The sequence below is a fragment of the Lissotriton vulgaris genome, chromosome 3_1, assembly GCF_964263255.1.
Source record: "Lissotriton vulgaris chromosome 3_1, aLisVul1.2, whole genome shotgun sequence".
In the NCBI taxonomy this organism is placed as follows: domain Eukaryota; kingdom Metazoa; phylum Chordata; class Amphibia; order Caudata; family Salamandridae; genus Lissotriton; species Lissotriton vulgaris.
Genome location: NC_141689.1, coordinates 470062206 through 470081691, shown reverse-complemented (window position 1 = coordinate 470081691; position 19486 = coordinate 470062206). Strand labels below are relative to the sequence as shown.

General features: G+C 42.7%; 1 protein-coding gene across 1 annotated transcript in view; it reads left to right on the top strand.

Annotated features, from left to right (window-relative positions):
• The window catches only part of ADAMTS6 (ADAM metallopeptidase with thrombospondin type 1 motif 6), a 1724075-nt gene that overhangs the window by 1689912 nt on the left and 14677 nt on the right, over positions 1–19486 (top strand). The window contains exon 22 of the mRNA XM_086963486.1: positions 12530–12734. Within this exon, the coding sequence (XP_086819612.1) occupies positions 12530–12734 (205 nt within the window). The remainder of the gene's footprint in view (positions 1–12529; positions 12735–19486) is intronic.

Here is a 19486-nt window from a genome sequence, read left to right as displayed (position 1 = left end):
ATATCATTGTATGTGGTTAGATAAACGCCCATTTTGTCCAGGTTAGTCCTTAACATTCTGGAGAGTATCCATTAGAACATTGGCAGTGTGATTTTTATCAGATTATTTTTATGAGCACCTCTTTCCTGCATCTGTCTTTTCCTTTGCATACCACAATAAGCAGGTCTTTTTGTTAAAAGAAATCCAAGGTTCGGCTCAAGAAAATGTTGTTAACAGAAAAGAAAAGAAACTACTAATTTACTGCACAAGCAGTCCAATAGAAGCATTTTCATCTCTAAAGATACCCCCCACCCAGCATGTCCGTTTGAGACTCCATGTGCACTGTAACATAGAAGAGAACCTGTACCCTGAACTAAGAAAGAAGTTCTGCTTGCCCTTTCCTAACTACATTCCTCAACAAGGATCGGTTGACTCACAGTCATTTTGCTGCTGATAGCAGTTGAGTTTCTTTCAATTTTTCTGCTGCCCTGTCAGTACCCACGGGTTCTGCAAGATGATCAGGCAGTGTCAAATGCAACACAAGGTTTGCCTTTTGTTCTACTCAGCATAGTGGAAAGAGGCAAAGGAAGTTAAGAGAACTGGCTCTGTGTTTTGTACCTTAAATCTTGTTCTATCCCATATTTGCTCTTATTTCTCCCCCTGTTGTAATCATCCAACCTTTTATAAACAAATCTTGTCATTGACGATTAGGTTACGCCACAGTTGTTGGATGAAAATAGGAATATTGCTTCTCTAGTTCTATTTTTAGGGCCTATAGACCTGATACAAAGGCCCAAATAACCTAGGAGCCACGGGAAGAGGAAACAGAATCCTCTTTCAATCAGTGTCCTGATTGATTACATTTCTATATTCCACCATGCTGACTTCTTAGGCACATTCAGCGATATAGCTAATATTCAGGAGTTTTCCACATTTACATGGACAGTTCTACGAGTCTAATTTTCTACAAGAACAGTTTCTGGGGAAGGTGATGCTGAATAATTTCCAAGCACCTCTGCCACCAGTATCAGTGTTGCACAATTTGTCTTCCCTACATAAACTAGAAGCTCTTCTTCCAGCTTAGGACCTTCCAGACATCTTTTCCTTACCCCTGTGATAAACAATTGCCTTGTTGACCCTATACGAAGCAGCACAGAAACACCGAAAGCCTACCACTCGTGGGATGCAATTCAATCTGCCTTAGGCTCAATTTTTGAGGACATGAAGAACCAACCTTTTTGATTTGGAAATGTCCCTTTTAAGTTAAAGGAAAACATAACCTTCTTATATTGTGCTGAATGACAACTCTAGTCCTCCAACGTGGCATCCGTCTCAAAGAAGCGTTGAGAACCGCCGTGAGAAAAGATCTAGCTTTTGCACCTCATGTTATCTGAAGCATTGCCACCCAAACGCATTGCACGAAGGCAACCCAATACTCCGACTCATATAGCTAAATGTTATCATGAAGAGGAAAGAAACCCTGTGGCCCGCACGCAGCCTGCCCATAACTCTCCTCCTGTCTCGGGCTGGTTCAGCCAAGGAGGTCATAGGAATCCTGACCGTATTACATTGTCAGAATCCTCTTGGCATGAGGTAACTCAACCCTGCTACTTGACTGGGTGATAACTGGGGGCGACTCCTCCGCTGGAGCAGAGGAGCGTCGCCCCACTGAAATGCCCCTCAAAGCTCCTGAGATGAAAAATAAAATGGTAATTTATTACCATGCCCTTTTCATCCACCCATCCTAAGCAGAGCGTCAGCAGGGCCGGACTGGGAACCAAAACCGTCCCTTGCAAAGTGCTCGCCTCTCCCCGTAGATCCCAGCCTCCACTGATGATAACTTGGCTAAAATGTTATAAGGATTGGTGATGGGTTCCTTTCTGTTGTATTGCAATCCTTTACATGCCTACCTGGTGAGATCTGAATGTTAAGTGCTCAGTACAAACTTTAATTAGGCCTGCCTTGCACCTCATCTGATCAGAGGGGCAAGAAGGCCATTGTCCTGAGTTTCTGGTGAGCATCTCCTTGAAGTTCGCTGTAAAAGTTCCTGTCTTTTACCATGCTACTATTCTCTGTGGAACTTTCCAGTTATGAGCCTGTCTACTCACTCCATGCAAATCTACAAACGTAATTCTTTCAGGTACATTGTTGTTAGGTTACGATACCAATTTCCTCGATTGGTATCGTAGCGCTTTAATCCTCACAAGTGCGCTTCCAACCGCTAGCCACTGCTTTGTATTCTCGCACTGCTGGGCATTGTATCAGTGTTAGATTTCCATTGCGAGGTGCATACTGTTGCTTAGTCGCGCACTGCTTGGGCATTGTATCAGTGTTAGATTTCCATTGCGAGGTGCATACTGCTGTTAAGTTGCGCACTGCTTGGGCATTGTACCTATTGTAAAATATTTACTGCCGAGTGCACTTTGTCTCGACTACTTGCTTGTATATTTCTTGCTGCTGTGTGCATTTATTGTCGTCCGCAGCCAAACATCGTAGCGCTTTAACTTTCCCACAGCGCTTCCTACCGCTAGCCACTGCTGCTTAAATTCACCCCCATAGCGCTCCATTACTGAAAGTGCTTTGTGCCCCAATCGCCCCCGGCCTTGCAACATTTGTTATTGTTGCTGCCATTTTGTTTGTTGTCCCAGACCCTCCCTCCACCTCGCTCCCGCCTCCCAGCTGACCCTCCCACGCTCCGCCCCCTCCACTCTCCACATAAGACAGATGAACCTACGCGCAGCGTCCACGCGCTGCGGTCGCTCCGAAGGTGCGCCAAAGGTAAGCCCGTCTACGCCCGTCCGCGCCTGGATCGCGCCCAGCGCCAGACCCCCTGGTCCCGCATCACCCACCCCTCCCACATCACATACGATGCCTCCACCCTCTTAGCACTTAACCCCGGCCGACTCCCTAACTGCACCCAAGCAGCACCAGGACACACCCATGGACCCTTCACCTGCCACTCCTGCAAATTCACCTGCATGAAGACCCACACCAAACCCACAAACACCAAACAGAGATCCAACACCAACCACCTCAAATGCATCCTTCTCATCACCCGCTCGGTTCACAAACACGCCATCGACCTTTGGAATCTACTCGACACCATTTCTCCGGACATCGCCTTCCTAACAGAAACCTGGATGAATGCCTCTTCAGCTCCAGACATCACCATAGCCATTCCGGACGGCTACAAGATCATCCGTAAGGACCGCACCATCCAAACAGGAGGAGGAATCGCCATCGTCCACAAGAACACCATCCACGTCTCAACCAGCTCAGAAGACAACCTCGCTATCGCCGAACACTTTCACTTCCAGATCCACACCGACCCCAAGACCACACTCAGAGGCACCCTCCTCTACAGGCCACCAGGACCCCGTACAAAATTCAGCGAAGACATCACTGACTTCATCACCCCACACGCCCTCCCCTCGGAAGAATACATTCTACTGGGAGACCTCAATTTCCATCTGGAAAAGAGCAACGACAGTAACACTACCACCCTTCTGGACAATCTCGCCAATCTCGGACTCAAACAACTTGTTAACACCCCCACACACTATGCAGGACACACACTCGACCCTATCTTCACTTCCAGCAAGCATATCTCCTTTACGCACACCACACCCCTCCACTGGACGGACCACAGTTGCATCCACTTCATTTACAATAGGACCACGATCCACAACCACCCTCAACCAACTCTGCGAAGAAATTGGAACAAAATCACCATCGACCAGATCTCCACATCGCTTCTTCAAAAAAACCCTGCCTATTCAACGAACCCTAACCAAGCCGCCATCAACCTCACACAATGGTTAACCCAAACCGCCGACAAACTAACACCCTTGAAAAAACATCACATCAAGCAAGGAAGCAAGAAAGCCCCCTGGTTCAACGATGACCTTAAGAAATCCAAGAAGCTCTGTTGTTCCCTTGAGAAAACCTGGAAAAAATACCCAAACACTATCACCCAAGCCGCCTTCAAAAATGCCACCCGCAAACACTACCAACTAATCCGGACAGCCAAGAAATCAGCACTCAAAGACCGACTAGACAATAAACGACCACAACAGCAAGGAACTTTTCAACATCATCAAAGAATTCACCAACCCCACCGCCAGCTCAAACGACATCACCCCCTCTCAAGTCCTCTGCGACTCCCTCGCCTCATTCTTCCATGACAAAATCGCCGACATTCATAACAGCTTTGACAACCAACCCGTAAACCAGTCCACCCCACTCACCTCCGAACCTGTACCTCCTCCGAATAACCTTTTCGACTGGAACCCAATCACCACAGAAGACACCATTCGCCTGATGAACTCCATCCACTCAGGATCCCCTACAGACCCATGCCCCCATCACATCTTCAACAAAGCAGACTCCATTATCGCACCCCATCTCCGAGACGTCATCAACTGCTCCCTCAACTCCGCCACATTCCCAGAAAGCTGGAAACACGCCGAACTCAGCGCCCTTCTGAAGAAACCCACAGCTGACCCCACAGAACTCAAAAACTACCGCCCCATCTCGCTCCTCCCATTCCCTGCCAAAGTCATGGAGAAAGCCATCAACAATCAGCTCACCGCCTTCCTCGAAACCAACAAATCACTCTACTCCTCACAATCTGGCTTCCGAGCCAAACACAGCACCGAGACCGCCCTCATCGCAGCAACAGACGACATTCGAACACTACTGGACAACGGAGACACAGTCGCCCTCATCCTCCTTGAACTCTCTGCAGCCTTCGACACAGTCTGCCACAGCACCCTGATACAACGCCTCAGAAACATCGGAATTCAAGGAAAAGCATTGGACTGGATCATCTTGTTCCTCGCTGGAAGAACTCAGAGAGTCCGCCTCCCCCCTTTTAAGTCAGAGGCCACCGAAGTCATCTGCAAGGATCATCACTCAGCCCCACCCTCTTCAACGTCTACATGAGCCCCCTCGCAACCATCGCACGTCAACACAACCTCAACATCATCTCCTACGCTGATGACACTCAGCTGATCCTCTCACTCACCAAAGACCCAATCACCGCCAAAACCAACCTACATGAAGGGATGAAAGATGTAGCCGAGTGGATGAAGCACAGCCGTCTGAAACTGAACTCGGACTAAACGGAAGCCCTCATCCTAGGTGCATCCCCTTCTGCCTGGGACGACTCTTGGTGGCCAACGGCCCTAGGAAAAGCCCCCATACCGACGGACCACACACGGAACCTGGGCATCATCCTGGACTCCTCACTCTCGATGACCAGACAAGTCAACGCCGTCTCATCGTCATGCTTCAACATCCTACGCATGCTCAAAAAAACATTTTGCTGGATCCCCACCGAAACAAGAAAAACGGTCACCCACGCACTGGTTACAAGCCGTTTGGACTACGGAAACACCCTTTACGCCGGTACCACCGCAAAACTGCAGAAAAAACTCCAACGCATCCAAAATGCTTCAGCCAGACTCATACTAGACATCCCCCGCACAGACCACATTTCCGTTCACCTGAAAGACCTTCACTGGCTCCCCGTCAACAAGAGGATAACGTTCCGTCTCCTCACCCACGCACACAAAGCCCTTAACGAACTTGGACCTGATTGTCTCAACACGCGCCTTTCCTTTTACACCCCCACCGGCCAGCTGCGTTCATCCAACCAAGCCCTCGCCGCTGTTCCGCGCATCCACAAAGCCACCATGGGGGAAGATCCTTCTCCTACTTAGAGGCCAAAACCTGGAATTCCCTTCCCATCCACCTCCGCCTTACTCAAAACCACCTAGCCTTCAGAAAACAGCTTAAAACCTGGATATTCGATAAGTAAACCTCACCCCCCCCCCCCTCTTCCTCACGCGCCTTGAGACCCTCTGGGTATGTAGTGCGCTATACAAATTCTTGACTTGACTTGACTTGCATTGACTAGGTAATGGTTGTAAAGAGGGCAGTTTTAAATTTTCATAAAAATGAGTACCTTTTAAGTCACATCTTTATAGCTTCATTATTATATATTAATGTTTGTGTTAATAATTAAAATTATTTCTGTTGCCCTCGTAAAGCCTGTTGGACGATTTCAGTCTACTTTTTTTCCTGTCCATCTTTTAAATAGTGTGGCTGCGGTTACAATAATGTTTCCCAGCTCTTCGTAATAATTCAAGATTAACTCTGTGTTCTTTACCACCACACATTTGACACAGATGTTGTTTTCTAGTCTAGGCGCAACAAAACCTGGACATGTGGAAATAATACCATGACTCTAATGTTTCTTACAGACACTAATCAAGCTGCCAACCAATATCACCTGTGAATATAAAATGATATTTTCAGCAAAATATGGAGGTCTCTTAGGACATCATATTTTCTAACCTCATCCTAGGTAAAGTAGAATTTGCTAAGAAGAAGTCTCTGACTCTTATTCACACTCCTACTTGTACCAAAGATGCTCTTCTGTTAGTGTCTGAAGAATGAGTGATTCATGCAGGGCCCCACATTCTCCTGCTAGTAGTGGTGACAATTTTTCATAACCTAACTCAGTTATCAATCTACTGTCATACAAAGCCCACTTGAGGTTACAAACTGTTCAGACAGACTACATTATTTTTGTTTTGCTAGGAAGATAAAATGTTACATTCACACAATAAACACAACACATCTGTATTTACTAACTTAGATGGGCAGGACACATTCTTCTCACCTCCAAGTGGGAAGCAGGTTGTTTTTGTTTGGTGTTTTCTGGCTCATACGATCATATAGGCAGGTGAATATCTGTTTGAGGGGATCAGCTCAATAAATAGTTTTTCAACTCAGCGAAAGTACAAAATGCTTCCTTTGCAAACCACTACGGACCTGTAAGACGTCTCTGGGGACGGTCTCTTCATCTCCTTAGTCTGTTTGTTCAAGCTACATATGCTTTACCTCAATCTCTCCCAATCTCAGGATTGCCAAACAATGCTCATCTGTTGTTTTTTAACTCTGTAATGCTGAAAACATCATGTTACTCAGATGAAACCTAAATGTTAGCCTAGTCTTTAGTATTTGGATTTTGAAAATGTTTACTATTCACGTTCAGAAACCAATGAAATGCTGATTTTAAGAAGGTGGTCATAAATTACCAGACGACGAGTTAACAGGTTAACCACCTGCTGTGTAAATTGGGCATTGTTGTGCACACAGAAATTACTTTCTACCTATATTTGAACAAATCCTGAAAATCACAACCCTTGCATATGTTTTATCAAGCTCATTAAATAGCCCTTGTAAGGTATTAGTTGATGGTGGAATATGCTACCTCCAAGTAGTTTTCCTTTCTGCTATATCATCTTCACTGATCTGTATGCAGATCAACCTCATTTAAAATACTTAGGGGTCAATTACAATGTCAGGTGGAAAGCCTCCACCCGACACGTCTTCAAATCAGGACCGGCCGACTTGCGGCTGCGGGTACGCCCTCCCGATTACGATGCAACTGAACACTGTTCGGTCGGATTCACGTTCTTTCCTATGGGAGCTCGCATTCCTGCCCAACAACCGGGCGTAACACAGGATCCTATGGGGAAATGGTGTGTGTTTGCGGAAAACCCTGCACCCTGTTGTGGCCATCCCATTGTCAAAACCGATTCGGAATGACCGTGTGGTTTAAGTTCCAACCTCGAACATCGTAATCGGTCAGTCAGAATGGTTGTGACGCAGTCGAGGAAATTCCAATTCTCGAGAGGAAGCTTTCCGTCCTACATCGTAATCAGCCCCTAGGATGGGGATATGTGTACTTTTGGCTTGGTGTGAGGTTACTTCAACTAAGCAATATCATTATTTTGCTTGTTTTCTTCGTTTGCCAAACTCCACAAACTTTAACTGTTAATACATCAGTTGTTTATCAGCTCTGGGAATACAGTAATGGTTATTAAGATCTTTTTTCTGCATTGATGCTTTTGTGCCTTACTACGTGTTCCTAATTGTGAGAGTGACCTTAGCCCTGGAGGGTTGTGGGGCAGAATATCATGGTCAAAAATATTGAGAGACACAAATATTGTGTCACAAATATTGTTTACCAACCATTGTTTATTTATGCTTATACTGGAAATATTCAAAATATCGAGTCAAAATGTCGTGGATGAGAACATTGGCTTAAATTATGTAAGAATATCTTCAAAAAGAATATGGAAGGTAGGAAATACTAAAGGAAAGACAAGCATCAATTAAGTATGCAAGCAAGAACAATGACAAAGGGGGTATCAAAGAACATCAGATTAAGCTAGTACAATAGCGAACTGGGGGAGAAACAAACAATTACTTATAGAAGTATAACAGCCGACTCTCTGCTTCAAGGTGTAAATCCAATACATTGAAATCAGACAGTCCATGACCAATTAAGGCAAGAACTGGTTAATTAGAATTATTTTTACTTCCGTTTTGAAAGCAACTGTGGAGGAGATTCTGCGGACTTCCGGGGGGGATAGAATTCCAGATCTTTGGGGCAGAGCCTGAGAAAGCTCTGTGACTCGTTTTCTTTTTGCGAAAAATCTGTGGGTTCAAGAGGAATGAGTTTGTGCTTCTTGATAGTCTACCACCTCCCGATAATTCAAGCTTTTGAACCAAGTAACAGGAGGTTTTGAAATCGAGGGCTTTGTGAGTCATGCAAGCAATCTTTAGCTGTATTCTTGCTTCGTACGGCAACCAATTTAGTGATTTTAAGACTGGGGATATGCAAGCATTTCTTTTTGTACCCGTAATCAATCTTACAGCGGTATTCAAGGAAGCCCTTAGTGGGGCCACGGTATATTTGGAGAGGCCACAGAGCATGGCACTGCCTAAGTCTAGCTTCGGCAAAACAAGCTCTTGGACCACCTGCTTGAAATCAACTTGTGGAAGGAATGGCTTGAGAGTCCTAGGTATCCTCATCTGGTGATTAGCACCCTTGCACACCTTAGTAATATGATTCTTCATGTTCAAGTGCCTGTCCAGGGTGATTCCAAGAGATTTGACTGAATCAATAATGTGGGGGGAGCAGTTACAGGCTGTGAGATGCTTCATCCAGGGGTCTATCTTGGGGGTGTGATTAGGATATATGAGAAGGAATTCCGTTTTAGGGGTGTTAAGCAGGAGGTAGTTCTCAGTTAGCCAGTGTTGAGTATTCATCAGGGTAGTGTTGAGTAATGTGAAGTTTTCAGAGGAGGTGATTTTCAGGTAAAGTTGCAAGTCATCCGCATACATATGGAAAATAATGTTCATGGAGTTTAGTGCATTAGCTAATGGTTCCAAGAAAATGTTGAAGAGTATGGGAGATAATGCAGACCCTTACGGGACCCCCATGGAAACTGCTGAGGAATGGGCAAGAGATTGATTCAACTTGACTCTTTGGGATCTGTGTTGAAGGAAGGACGAAAACCATTGCAGAACCGGACCAGAGAGGCCCATCCTGTGCTCAAGAATGGATAAGGTCAAGGAGGATTAGGAGGCAAAATTAATTTTGGTCAAGCATTTTTGAAATGTCATCCTTAACGTGAGTGAGTGCCAATTAAGTGCTGTGACCACTCCGAAAGCCAGATTGATGTTGATCCAGGAGTTGAGAATTCTCAATGTGAGTGCAGAGTTGCGATATATATATATTAACTGAAAAAACCAGAGGTTACAGAGATGGTATAGTTAGGCTGACATTTCACTCGTACAAAACCAGAGAAATTCAACAGTTCTAGTTAGCTGAGCTAACTATAACTTGCGCCCTGCAATGCACTGCTAATGACCTCCCATATTACATCACTCATGACATGGTCAGTGGGATCACTGATGACATCTCAAATGACATCACTGATGGCATCATCCACAGAATCTCTGACTCATTCACTCACACCCCATATAACCTTGCATACACCCACTCCAACTTCCACACTACCCAATTGTTGAACTGTAGTGGGGTTAGGTTTACTATTCCTACTCCAGTCTAACCAACAGGAGGGAAAGCGCTGGACTTTAGAAGGGTTACACTTAGTAATCTCATTAAAGTCTGAGGAACAGTATGGAAGGATTAGATTTACTATTCCTACTCCAGTCTAGGCAACAGTAGGAAAAGTGTTGGACTTCGGTGGGGTTACATTTAATATACCCAATCCAGTCTAAAGAACAGTACAAATAGTGTTGGACTTTGGAGGAGTTTAGATTTACATTCCCACTCCGCAGTAGGAAAAGTATTGGACATAGAAGTGGTTACTTATACTATTTTAACTCCAGTCTAAGCCACAGTAGAGAAAATTCTGGACTTTGGAGGGGTTCGATTTACTATGTCCACTCCAGTCTAAGCAACAGCATGGAAAGCGTTGAGCTTCAAAGTCGACATATTTAGCAATAATAGGGAAAGTAATTACATTTGGAGGGCTAGATTTACTATTCCTACTCCAGTTTAACCAACAGTATGGAAAGTGCTGGACAATTGAGGTGTTAGATTTAGTATTGTCACTCCAAACTAAGCAGAAGTATGGACAATGTTAGATTTACTATTCCCACTCTGGTCTAAGTAACGGTAGGGCAAATGCTCAACTTTGGAGGGGTTCGATTTACTATCCCCACTCCAATGTATGCTCAGTTGGGAAAGTGTTGTTCTTCGTAAGAATTGCATACGTCATTGAAACTCATAATTATTTAATAGAAAACCTTGAAATACCTAACAACAATATTTTTAAATCCTATTTTAAATAAACATGCATACAATATAAACTTTAAAAAAGTGGAAAAATATAAAAAATGTAATATAAACAGTATGTAAATTAAACAACTAAGCTAAAAAAATAGAAAATTATATTTGACAATATTAGTAAGAAAAATGTAACAATAAGTTATTAAATGAATCAAGTAAAATGCATCTTTAAAATAATAAACAATTAAAAAGTATACATAATTCAATATGGAAGAATTAAACAAAAAATCAAATAATTAAGCAATTTGAAAAATATTAATCAATTAAATATTTCATCTACAATACAAATTAGCTAACATATAAATTAGATTAATTCAAATATAATTAAATTCCCACCCTGTTGCCCTAAAAACCCAATAACCCACTACTAAAATATAAACTATTAACATGTTTTACTTAAAAAATTCAATATGAATTAAAATGAACAAATGAAATCTAAATAAAATAACATTTAAATAATTAAAGTATGTACATAATTAATAATCATATAGTTAATTAACAATAAAAAATTTCAAATAAAATTAAGTTAATTATAATTTAATGAACTTCTCACCCTATTCACCTACAAAACGAACAATGCACTATATTATACATTTAAAAACGACACTTTTAAAACGGCAAACTATATTTTTTTAAATTCATAAAAGTTATGCTAACAAACATTAATAACAATATACTAACTAACATATATTAAATTAGAAAACAATATTTATTTTAATTATATTAAAGCAAACAATATTAATTATAACAATATCCATAAAAAGATATTATATACCAGTTAGTCAGTACCAACTTCATTCAATCTAAATAAATTCAACCATAAAAGTGCACAGGAACATACATGAAATACAGTTAAAATCAGACATAGTGTTTAACGATACATTTTAAAATCAGTTAATTTGAATAATCACCAGGCCCTAACGTCCCTCATTTATAACTTTCACACATTGATTTTACATGTTGGTTTTAGCACAGAGTAAGAGTAGAAAAGAAGGATTTCCAAAAACCGTCAACTATTATATATCAAAAACCTATATGCTTACCTTAGATATTCTGTTCTACAATTATTTTGATACAATATTCATGTCACACAATATTTATTTTCCAATATTTTGGTATCAATCGTAATTCGTTTAGGGGTAATTTATCAGTGAACCAACTAGAAAAGCTGCCTACTATGGAGTAATTCTGGGCCTCTATCTGTATCTGTAGACATTAGTTAAGATTGCAACTTCCATCCTGAAATGCAACGTGTCAGTGGTAATTCTTGGATTTGGTGCCCAACTTCTGACCATGAATCCCCTCCACCCTCCCAGGATAGGAACAACATATTATTCAGTTATGAAAGGGACAAATCCTTAAATAGATACACGCTGGAGTGAGGCAGCTACTTATTCAGTAGCTCAGATTTTTTCTAATTTTACTGCAGTCTTAAAAATTTATCACACACAAATCCATCATCCTGACTACCAAGATTTTTTATCTCAGTTCTCCTAGAGTTGGAAGGTCTATAAACAGGTGAGACAGACCATGGTCACGCTTCACACTTTTATTGCCCTTAACTTTTGTAAAATCACTTCCATAGTTCTTTTGCAACAGTGCAGGATTCTGAAATTGACAACAATGTTGAGAACCGCTAATGATAAAAACTGCTGCTACTGCGTTAGTAATTTGGTATTTTCACAAGGAAAACAAAATGCTGCAATGGCGTACTCTTGGTCAGTGGTGTCATCCAGCACATTTTATGTTACTAAGTGGACTTTAACTTCTTGATATATCTTGATATATAAAATGCTTCATTGTTTTAGAATATACTGTGTCATGTTTGTGGTGTGAGTGGCTAGATTTACCTGTTTTTTCTCATCCTAGGTGGTTTATAGGAGACTGGTCCGATTGCAGCAAAACCTGTGATGGAGGAATGCGAACAAGGACAGTCATGTGCATCAGAAAAATTGGACCTTCTGAGGAGGAGTCCCTGGATGACATCAGCTGTTTGACCCACCGACCCATCGAAAAGGAACCCTGCAATAACCAATCATGCCCACCTCAGTGGGTTGCTTTGGACTGGTCAGAAGTAAGGACACTATGTTTGATATCCGTTAATTTAACAAGCTTAGTATCAATCATCAGTTTTTCCCCTTGCTATTCGTGCTCAGGTGGAATGCAAGTATGCTTGGCATCCAGGAATCTTAAAGCTATTTCTTTATTCCAATAGGTTAGAAAACATATTGAAAGTCTGTTTCAGTCTCCTAAGTAGGAATAGATGTGAAGTTCATTTTGTGTCTTCCATAATATAATACAAATAGTCAGGGGCAGGGATTGTACCCTTTTAGTTGATGAATGGTACAGTGTTATATGTTAAACCCAGAGACAGAAGTCTGGTGAGATAAATCAGAGTCCTTCAGCAATCAGACAGTGGCTACACAAGATATGTCCTGGTATCCTGTCTTCTGCCTTTCAAGTACACACCAAAGTGTTACAAGTAAATGTAGCAGACATGTCAAGCAAAATTTGAAAACTCAAGCAGGATTTGACACTGTAATGTAAAAAAGGATAGTCTCAGCCTCCACCCTGCCTATTATGTTAGGATCAGAGGAGTCATCTCTGCTCATTCAGGTCTGCCAATTGTTTGCTTCAGAGAAGCATTCCACACCTTTTTCACACCTATTCAAATGCTAATCCTTGGCTGGAAAAAGTTTGAGAGCTAATGCAAATTAGTCCCCAGGAAAAAGTAACTTTCTAAAATGTATCTTTCCTTGATTTTATTACACATTCACCTCCCCCATTGATTTGTATTTTATTAACTTAACTATTGAAAATAGTTGTTTAATTATTGTTCTATCAAGTCCCATCCATACCCAAGACCCTGTAATAGGATTGTAATCAATACTCTGGTTTTCTACATAGGACAGGTGGGTCTACCACAGTGAACAGAGCTTATGGGTGCTGGTCACTGTAAGGACATGTTAATGTTCGATTTCTACATGTCCTAATTTAAATACTATGAACCCTTCCTTATAGACTACACGTCCTACATAGGGGTGACTTATTAATATTTTAAAGGGTTTTTTTTATCTGTCAAAAGGGTTTATGCTGACAGGCTAAATTGCAGCTTTTACACTGCTACAGTCAGGCTATACAGGGTAGGCCTGAAGCCATGTTTTACACTGTCACTGTAGTTGATGGCACAATAGGTGCTGCAGCCTAGTAGTGACATTTAACTTACATGCCATGGGTACATTTTGGACCATGTACTAGGGATGTGTATGTAATTGAAATATACCAATTAGGAATATATCAATTTGACCATGTTTAAAGGTAAAGGCACTTTACCACTGAGTAGCAGGGATAAAGTTCACACAGTTCTAAATCCCCTAAGCAGAAGCAGACAATTCCTAGGGCTGATCTCCACAGCCTACAAAGTACATACACATATAAGTATATACTAAAGTATGTACAAAATGTGTTGAATGCTCGACCTAAAAATCTCTACCAATCTTAGTACCAGTTGACAATCCGTGGCAGGGCAAATCTGTTTTCAGGTAGGAGCAGGAAACCTCTGGAATAATCCGCAAAAACCACATTGCAGCACAAGAATTGCCACTCTAATCCTCCCTCGTACACCACAGAGGTATAACAAGGACATCGACATGGAGTGACCATGAGGTGCAGTGTACCCAAGGGAAGAGAAGCAGTGAGCATGAGATGCAGTGTACCCAAGGGAAGAGAAGCAGTGAACATGACACAGAGTGTACCCAAGGGAAGGGAAGCATCGTGAATAGAGACAAGTTGCAAACAGAAGAAGCGCACTAAAGAAATGGAGACAATAAATTAATAAGAATAGTAGCGCACTGCGTTCTCTCTGATGAGTAGCAAGGTCAGAGGGGCGGAACCACGATGCGTACAGGAGAAAAGAAAAACAATGTGATCGCTTTGAAAAGCAATGTTGTGAAGGTGCGGACACGCAATGTTCTCAGGAGAGGAGCATCACAGTGTACTCTCTCAAGAGAAACCCTGTGAAGGATGGAGGCATAGTGTGCATAGCAGAAGAGCAGTGCAGAGGGCAGTGTACTTTGATGAGGTTGAGGCATGGCACTGGGAAAGGTGTTCCTCGAGACGGAAGCACTTTTACCACCCCCCAGGGGATAACCTCACCTTTATTGAACATCTCATGGACATTGTTTCTACCAATACAGGACAACAAAATACATAAATATTCCTCAGGGACCTCAACCTCCATTGGAATGACCTCATTGACTCAGCAGTCAATAGCCTCAAATCTTTCCTCTCAGACCTCAACCTCACCCAAATTTGTAGCACCCCCACACATGATAAAGGACCAATTCTAGACTTAATCATCTCCAGAGCGGAAGCCACCAAGCTAGTAATGATCCTTCCCTGTGATTGGTCTGACCATCACACCATCACTTTCCTCGTCAATGAAGCAATAAAGCCTTCCGCTACTCAACCCCAGAGACCCAAAATTTGGAAGAGAAATCTAAAAAATGTAGATGCAGATCTAGTCACAAATTCCTGCCCCAACATCCTGCTGCCCCCGAAGGTCTAACAGATGTACAAGATCTGACCACTTCTTCCATAAACAAGGTTCAAGACAAAGTCGCTCCACTACAATGGAAAAGAAACTCTACAAAAGACTCCAAACCATGGTACGATGGTAGACTTAATGAGGACTGAAGATCCCTGAGATTAATCAAATGAAGATGGAGATCAACTCCTTCCTCAGGTCACCACAAGTTGTTAAGAACAACGAGAAACTTCTTCTACAGAAAGATTAGACAATCAAAGGCAATCTTTTTTAGTAATCAACTGGACCGAGCCAAAAACCGTCCCCAAAAATTATTTGAGCTAATCAAAACACCATTGATGGACATACTTCATTCCCCCAATCCAACTCAGATTTGCTACCCAAATGCGAAGAATTTACCTCCTTCTTCATGCTAAAGACAGAACACATAAAAGCGGACCTGCTCAACTACTTAACAACCCAGTCTGGCAATCACATGACACCCCCCCCGCTCCTGGAGCCCTACTCATAGGCTCCTCTAAGTTTAACCTCAAAAACAATGCTTCTTAGTCCTCCATCACCTCGTACAGTGAAGATGTGATATCGAAAATGCTCACTTCTCTGAACCCATCCAACCATTTCACTGACCCCCCTCCCTGCTAGCCATTTAAAAGACTTCGTTCCTCTGTTACTGCCTATTTGGACCAAGATTATAAACACCTCTCTCCATCAAGGAATCATCCCAGATAACGTTAAATCTGGGCAGGTGTCCCCATCCTAAAAAAGCCAACGTCCGATCCGGTGGACCCAAATAACTATTTCCCAATATCGGACATTCCTATGCTGGCCAAACTACTAGAAAAATGCATTCACTCACAGCTCAGCAGACACATAGATCATTTCAACCTGCTAGATCAATACCAATCCGGCTTCCGCCCTGGACACAGCACTGAAACAGCCATGACCCACATAATTGATGACGCTCTAAAAATTCTTGATCAAAATGAAGCCAATCTGTTAATCTTGCTCGACCTCTCTTCAGCTTTCGATACCGCCAAGCATGAAAACCTACTAAACCTCCTGAAGCACAAAATGGGGCTATCGAGGTCAGTCCTAAAATGGTTCACCTCATTCCTGCATAATAGATCACAAAGATTCAAGGCTAAGCAATCCTTATCCAATACCGTCCTAGTCACTTTAGGAGTTCCACAAGTATCTTCCCTTTCTCACACTCTCTTCAACTCATTCATGGAACCACTCACTGACATCTTCAGCTCCTCTAATGTTCAATATCACATGTACGTGGACGATACACAAATCTACCTAAAAATCCACTCACCAGAAGACATCAAATCGCTCAACGTAACGCTTTAAAAACCCAGACCTGGTTAGCTGAAAACCATCTGAAAATAAAAACGCTCAAAACAGAATCCCTCCTCATCGCTCCCCCCAATCAATCGACCATCATCAGTGTCTGGCTGAAACACCTCACAGCACTCAACTGCCAACCTGTTATCATTGACTCTGCTAAATCACTGGGAGTTTCCCTTGACAAAAGCCTTAATATGCAGAAACACAGCAGCGGAACAAAAGGAGCAACTTATCAAATGAATATCCTAGGAAGACTCAGACCCTTCCTTCCCGCAAATGACCTCAAACTTGTTGTTCAAACTCTAGTACTCCCAAGAATTGAATATGGGAGTGCTAGCCTTTGCGGGCTCCCCAGATCGACGACGGACTCCCTAGGAGCCTCAATCGACTCCTCTGCTAGACTCATCACTGGGTGCAAAAGAAACTGCCACATCTCCCCAGACTTAAGAGCCCTCAATTGGTTACCTTTTGAAGTTAGAGTTCAACTGAAAATCGCATGCATGACACACAAGGCTATTCACCACAATTCTCCGAGCTACCTGGCACAGAAACTGGTACTATCTCGTGGTAATAGATTCTCCAGAAGCAGTAATAACTTTCTACTAAAACCACAATAATTTTCTAAGAAGAAATCATACAATCTGGCCTTCTTTGGGTTTGCCCCTAGTATTTGGAATGCACTACCTCCTGAAACCAGACGAAATCCCTCCACTCTAATGTTCAAAAAAGCAGTGAAAGCTTTTCTCCTGTCCAAGTTCACATGAACTATGTTTACATGCTGTCATTTTTTGTATGATTTACTTGGATCATAACAATTTTTCGTTTCTGTCTGTAATTTGAGTTTTATTTGCTATATCTGCTTGTAAAGCGCTCTGATACCCGCAAGGGTCTTGTCCGTGCTATATAAAACCTTCAAAATAAAATAAATAAATTATTAGAGGAGTTAAACGAGGTGACCAAAGTACGGCAGAATGGGAGGGGTCAACATAGTGTGCAGGAGGGTGAGAGGCACTGGGGACACAGAGAGGGCACGGGGACTGTGAGAGGCGAGCACGGTAAAGGGAAAAATGTTGGGGATTAGAAAGTAGGCATATAACTAACGAATGCGTGGACAGGAGATGTGAAGAGACAAGATACAAATTGCTTAATCGAAGGATAGTGTTTCTTTGTGAAGGGTGACTGTACCAATGTACCCTTAAGACAGAAACTCGGTGTAGGAGCATGCATGGCCTAGAGATGAGAGTTTGTGCCCTTTCCTCCTTGTCGTAGTAAATATCAGGCATTTTCAGTAAGCACTATCAAGCAGCATTAAACATCATAGTTTTTAGTACAAAAAATGTGGGCCAGGACTCATTTTTATAAATGTCACTATGCTATACCCGGTTATAATGACTTTTCATTTCACTGTTTCAATTTATAAGAAGCTTTAACTTTTATGGCACAACACCTGTGCAGACAGACGTGCATGCTGCTACTGTGTGACAGGGTTTGAATCATTCCTAATTAAAACCGCATACGCATCCCAGCGTGCAGATCCCTCCTTACAGCCGAACTTTTGATGCTGTGGATATAATGAGGCTGAACCCTTTTGTACTGGTTCCTAGAAGTAATGCACGAATGCCTTTTTATTTCTTAGAAATACGGAGGTATGCTGTGTCTTGCGGTATATTTTTCTAACACAAAACAGAGGCACAGGCCTCTTCGCTACGTGTAACATAATCTAAGGAACAAAATCTGCTAGAAACATTACCCAAGGCACAGCCGCCGCCTACTTGTGGCCGGGAAAGCCACTGTGTACAATTATATTAATTTTAAAACAATTAAACCCTTTCCTTCTGGCAAGCAGAATAAAAAGAAAATCCCATGCAGACGGGATGTGGACTTTGTTGGCTAGAAAGTCTCGCTTGGGATGCGGTGTAATCTTCACAAAGCTGACGTCCAGGAGGAGGGGAGGAGTTCACTTGTTACTCTAGAGGAAAGTGACTTAGCACTGAGCGAACAAAGCACTGCGACAAGTTGATAAAATGCTGTTGCATAGGTAGCATGGCCACCTAGCATGGAGGTAAATTCTGGTCCGTGACGGTAAAAGGCAAAAATGGTCGAAATTCAGCACAAATGTACGTTTTTACAGACACATTTTAGTAGGTCAGGTAATAAAGTAAAATTAAGTAAATAGAAAACGTGTCTTTTAGTCAAATATTGCACAAACATCACAGTACAGATTGGCCCACTGAATCAAAGAGTAATGGAATTAGAATCACATGGTGCCTTGCATTACAGGTCATCGGTGCCTATTAGTACAATAGTCTCAATTCGACACTGGATGATGTGGCAAGGCATTCATAAATATGGCCAACAAGTAGGACAGCTCCCGTGGGAGTGAGTTATGCACAAAAGAAAGACATCAAATAAACCAACAAACCAATTAACTTGCCAGCAGTAGGCAACTGGGCGGTGTTCCCCCAAGAGATCCTTGAGCAGTGGGCAGAGATCAACCATGGGCATGGGCAAAGCCCAGATAGCCTTTTAGCGAGGTGCCATCCCACATGGGTTGGTAGGACGTGTAGTGCATGCGTGAGGTGGCAAGTGGCAGCAACTCAAGCTGCAGAGGCAGACAGGCAACCCAACTGTTCCTCAGAGGCGGCTGGGGGGGCTAACAGTAAAGCAACTCACATCCATCCCCCTATACTCAGCTCAGACACACGACCCATCCCACACTCTATGCGGTCTATGTTTGCTCCTCCCCTCATACATTGCCCAGCCATAAACTGTATCTCAACTCAGCCATTCAGTCAAAGGGTCTGTTCCCTGTATCTACGCGGGGGTAGCGGAGTCCACCGTGCACAAGCAAGTCCAAGCCCCCCCCATCTAACCCATCCAGTCGACAGTAGGCACTCCAAAATATCTCCCCAGGCCAACTGCAAATGGAG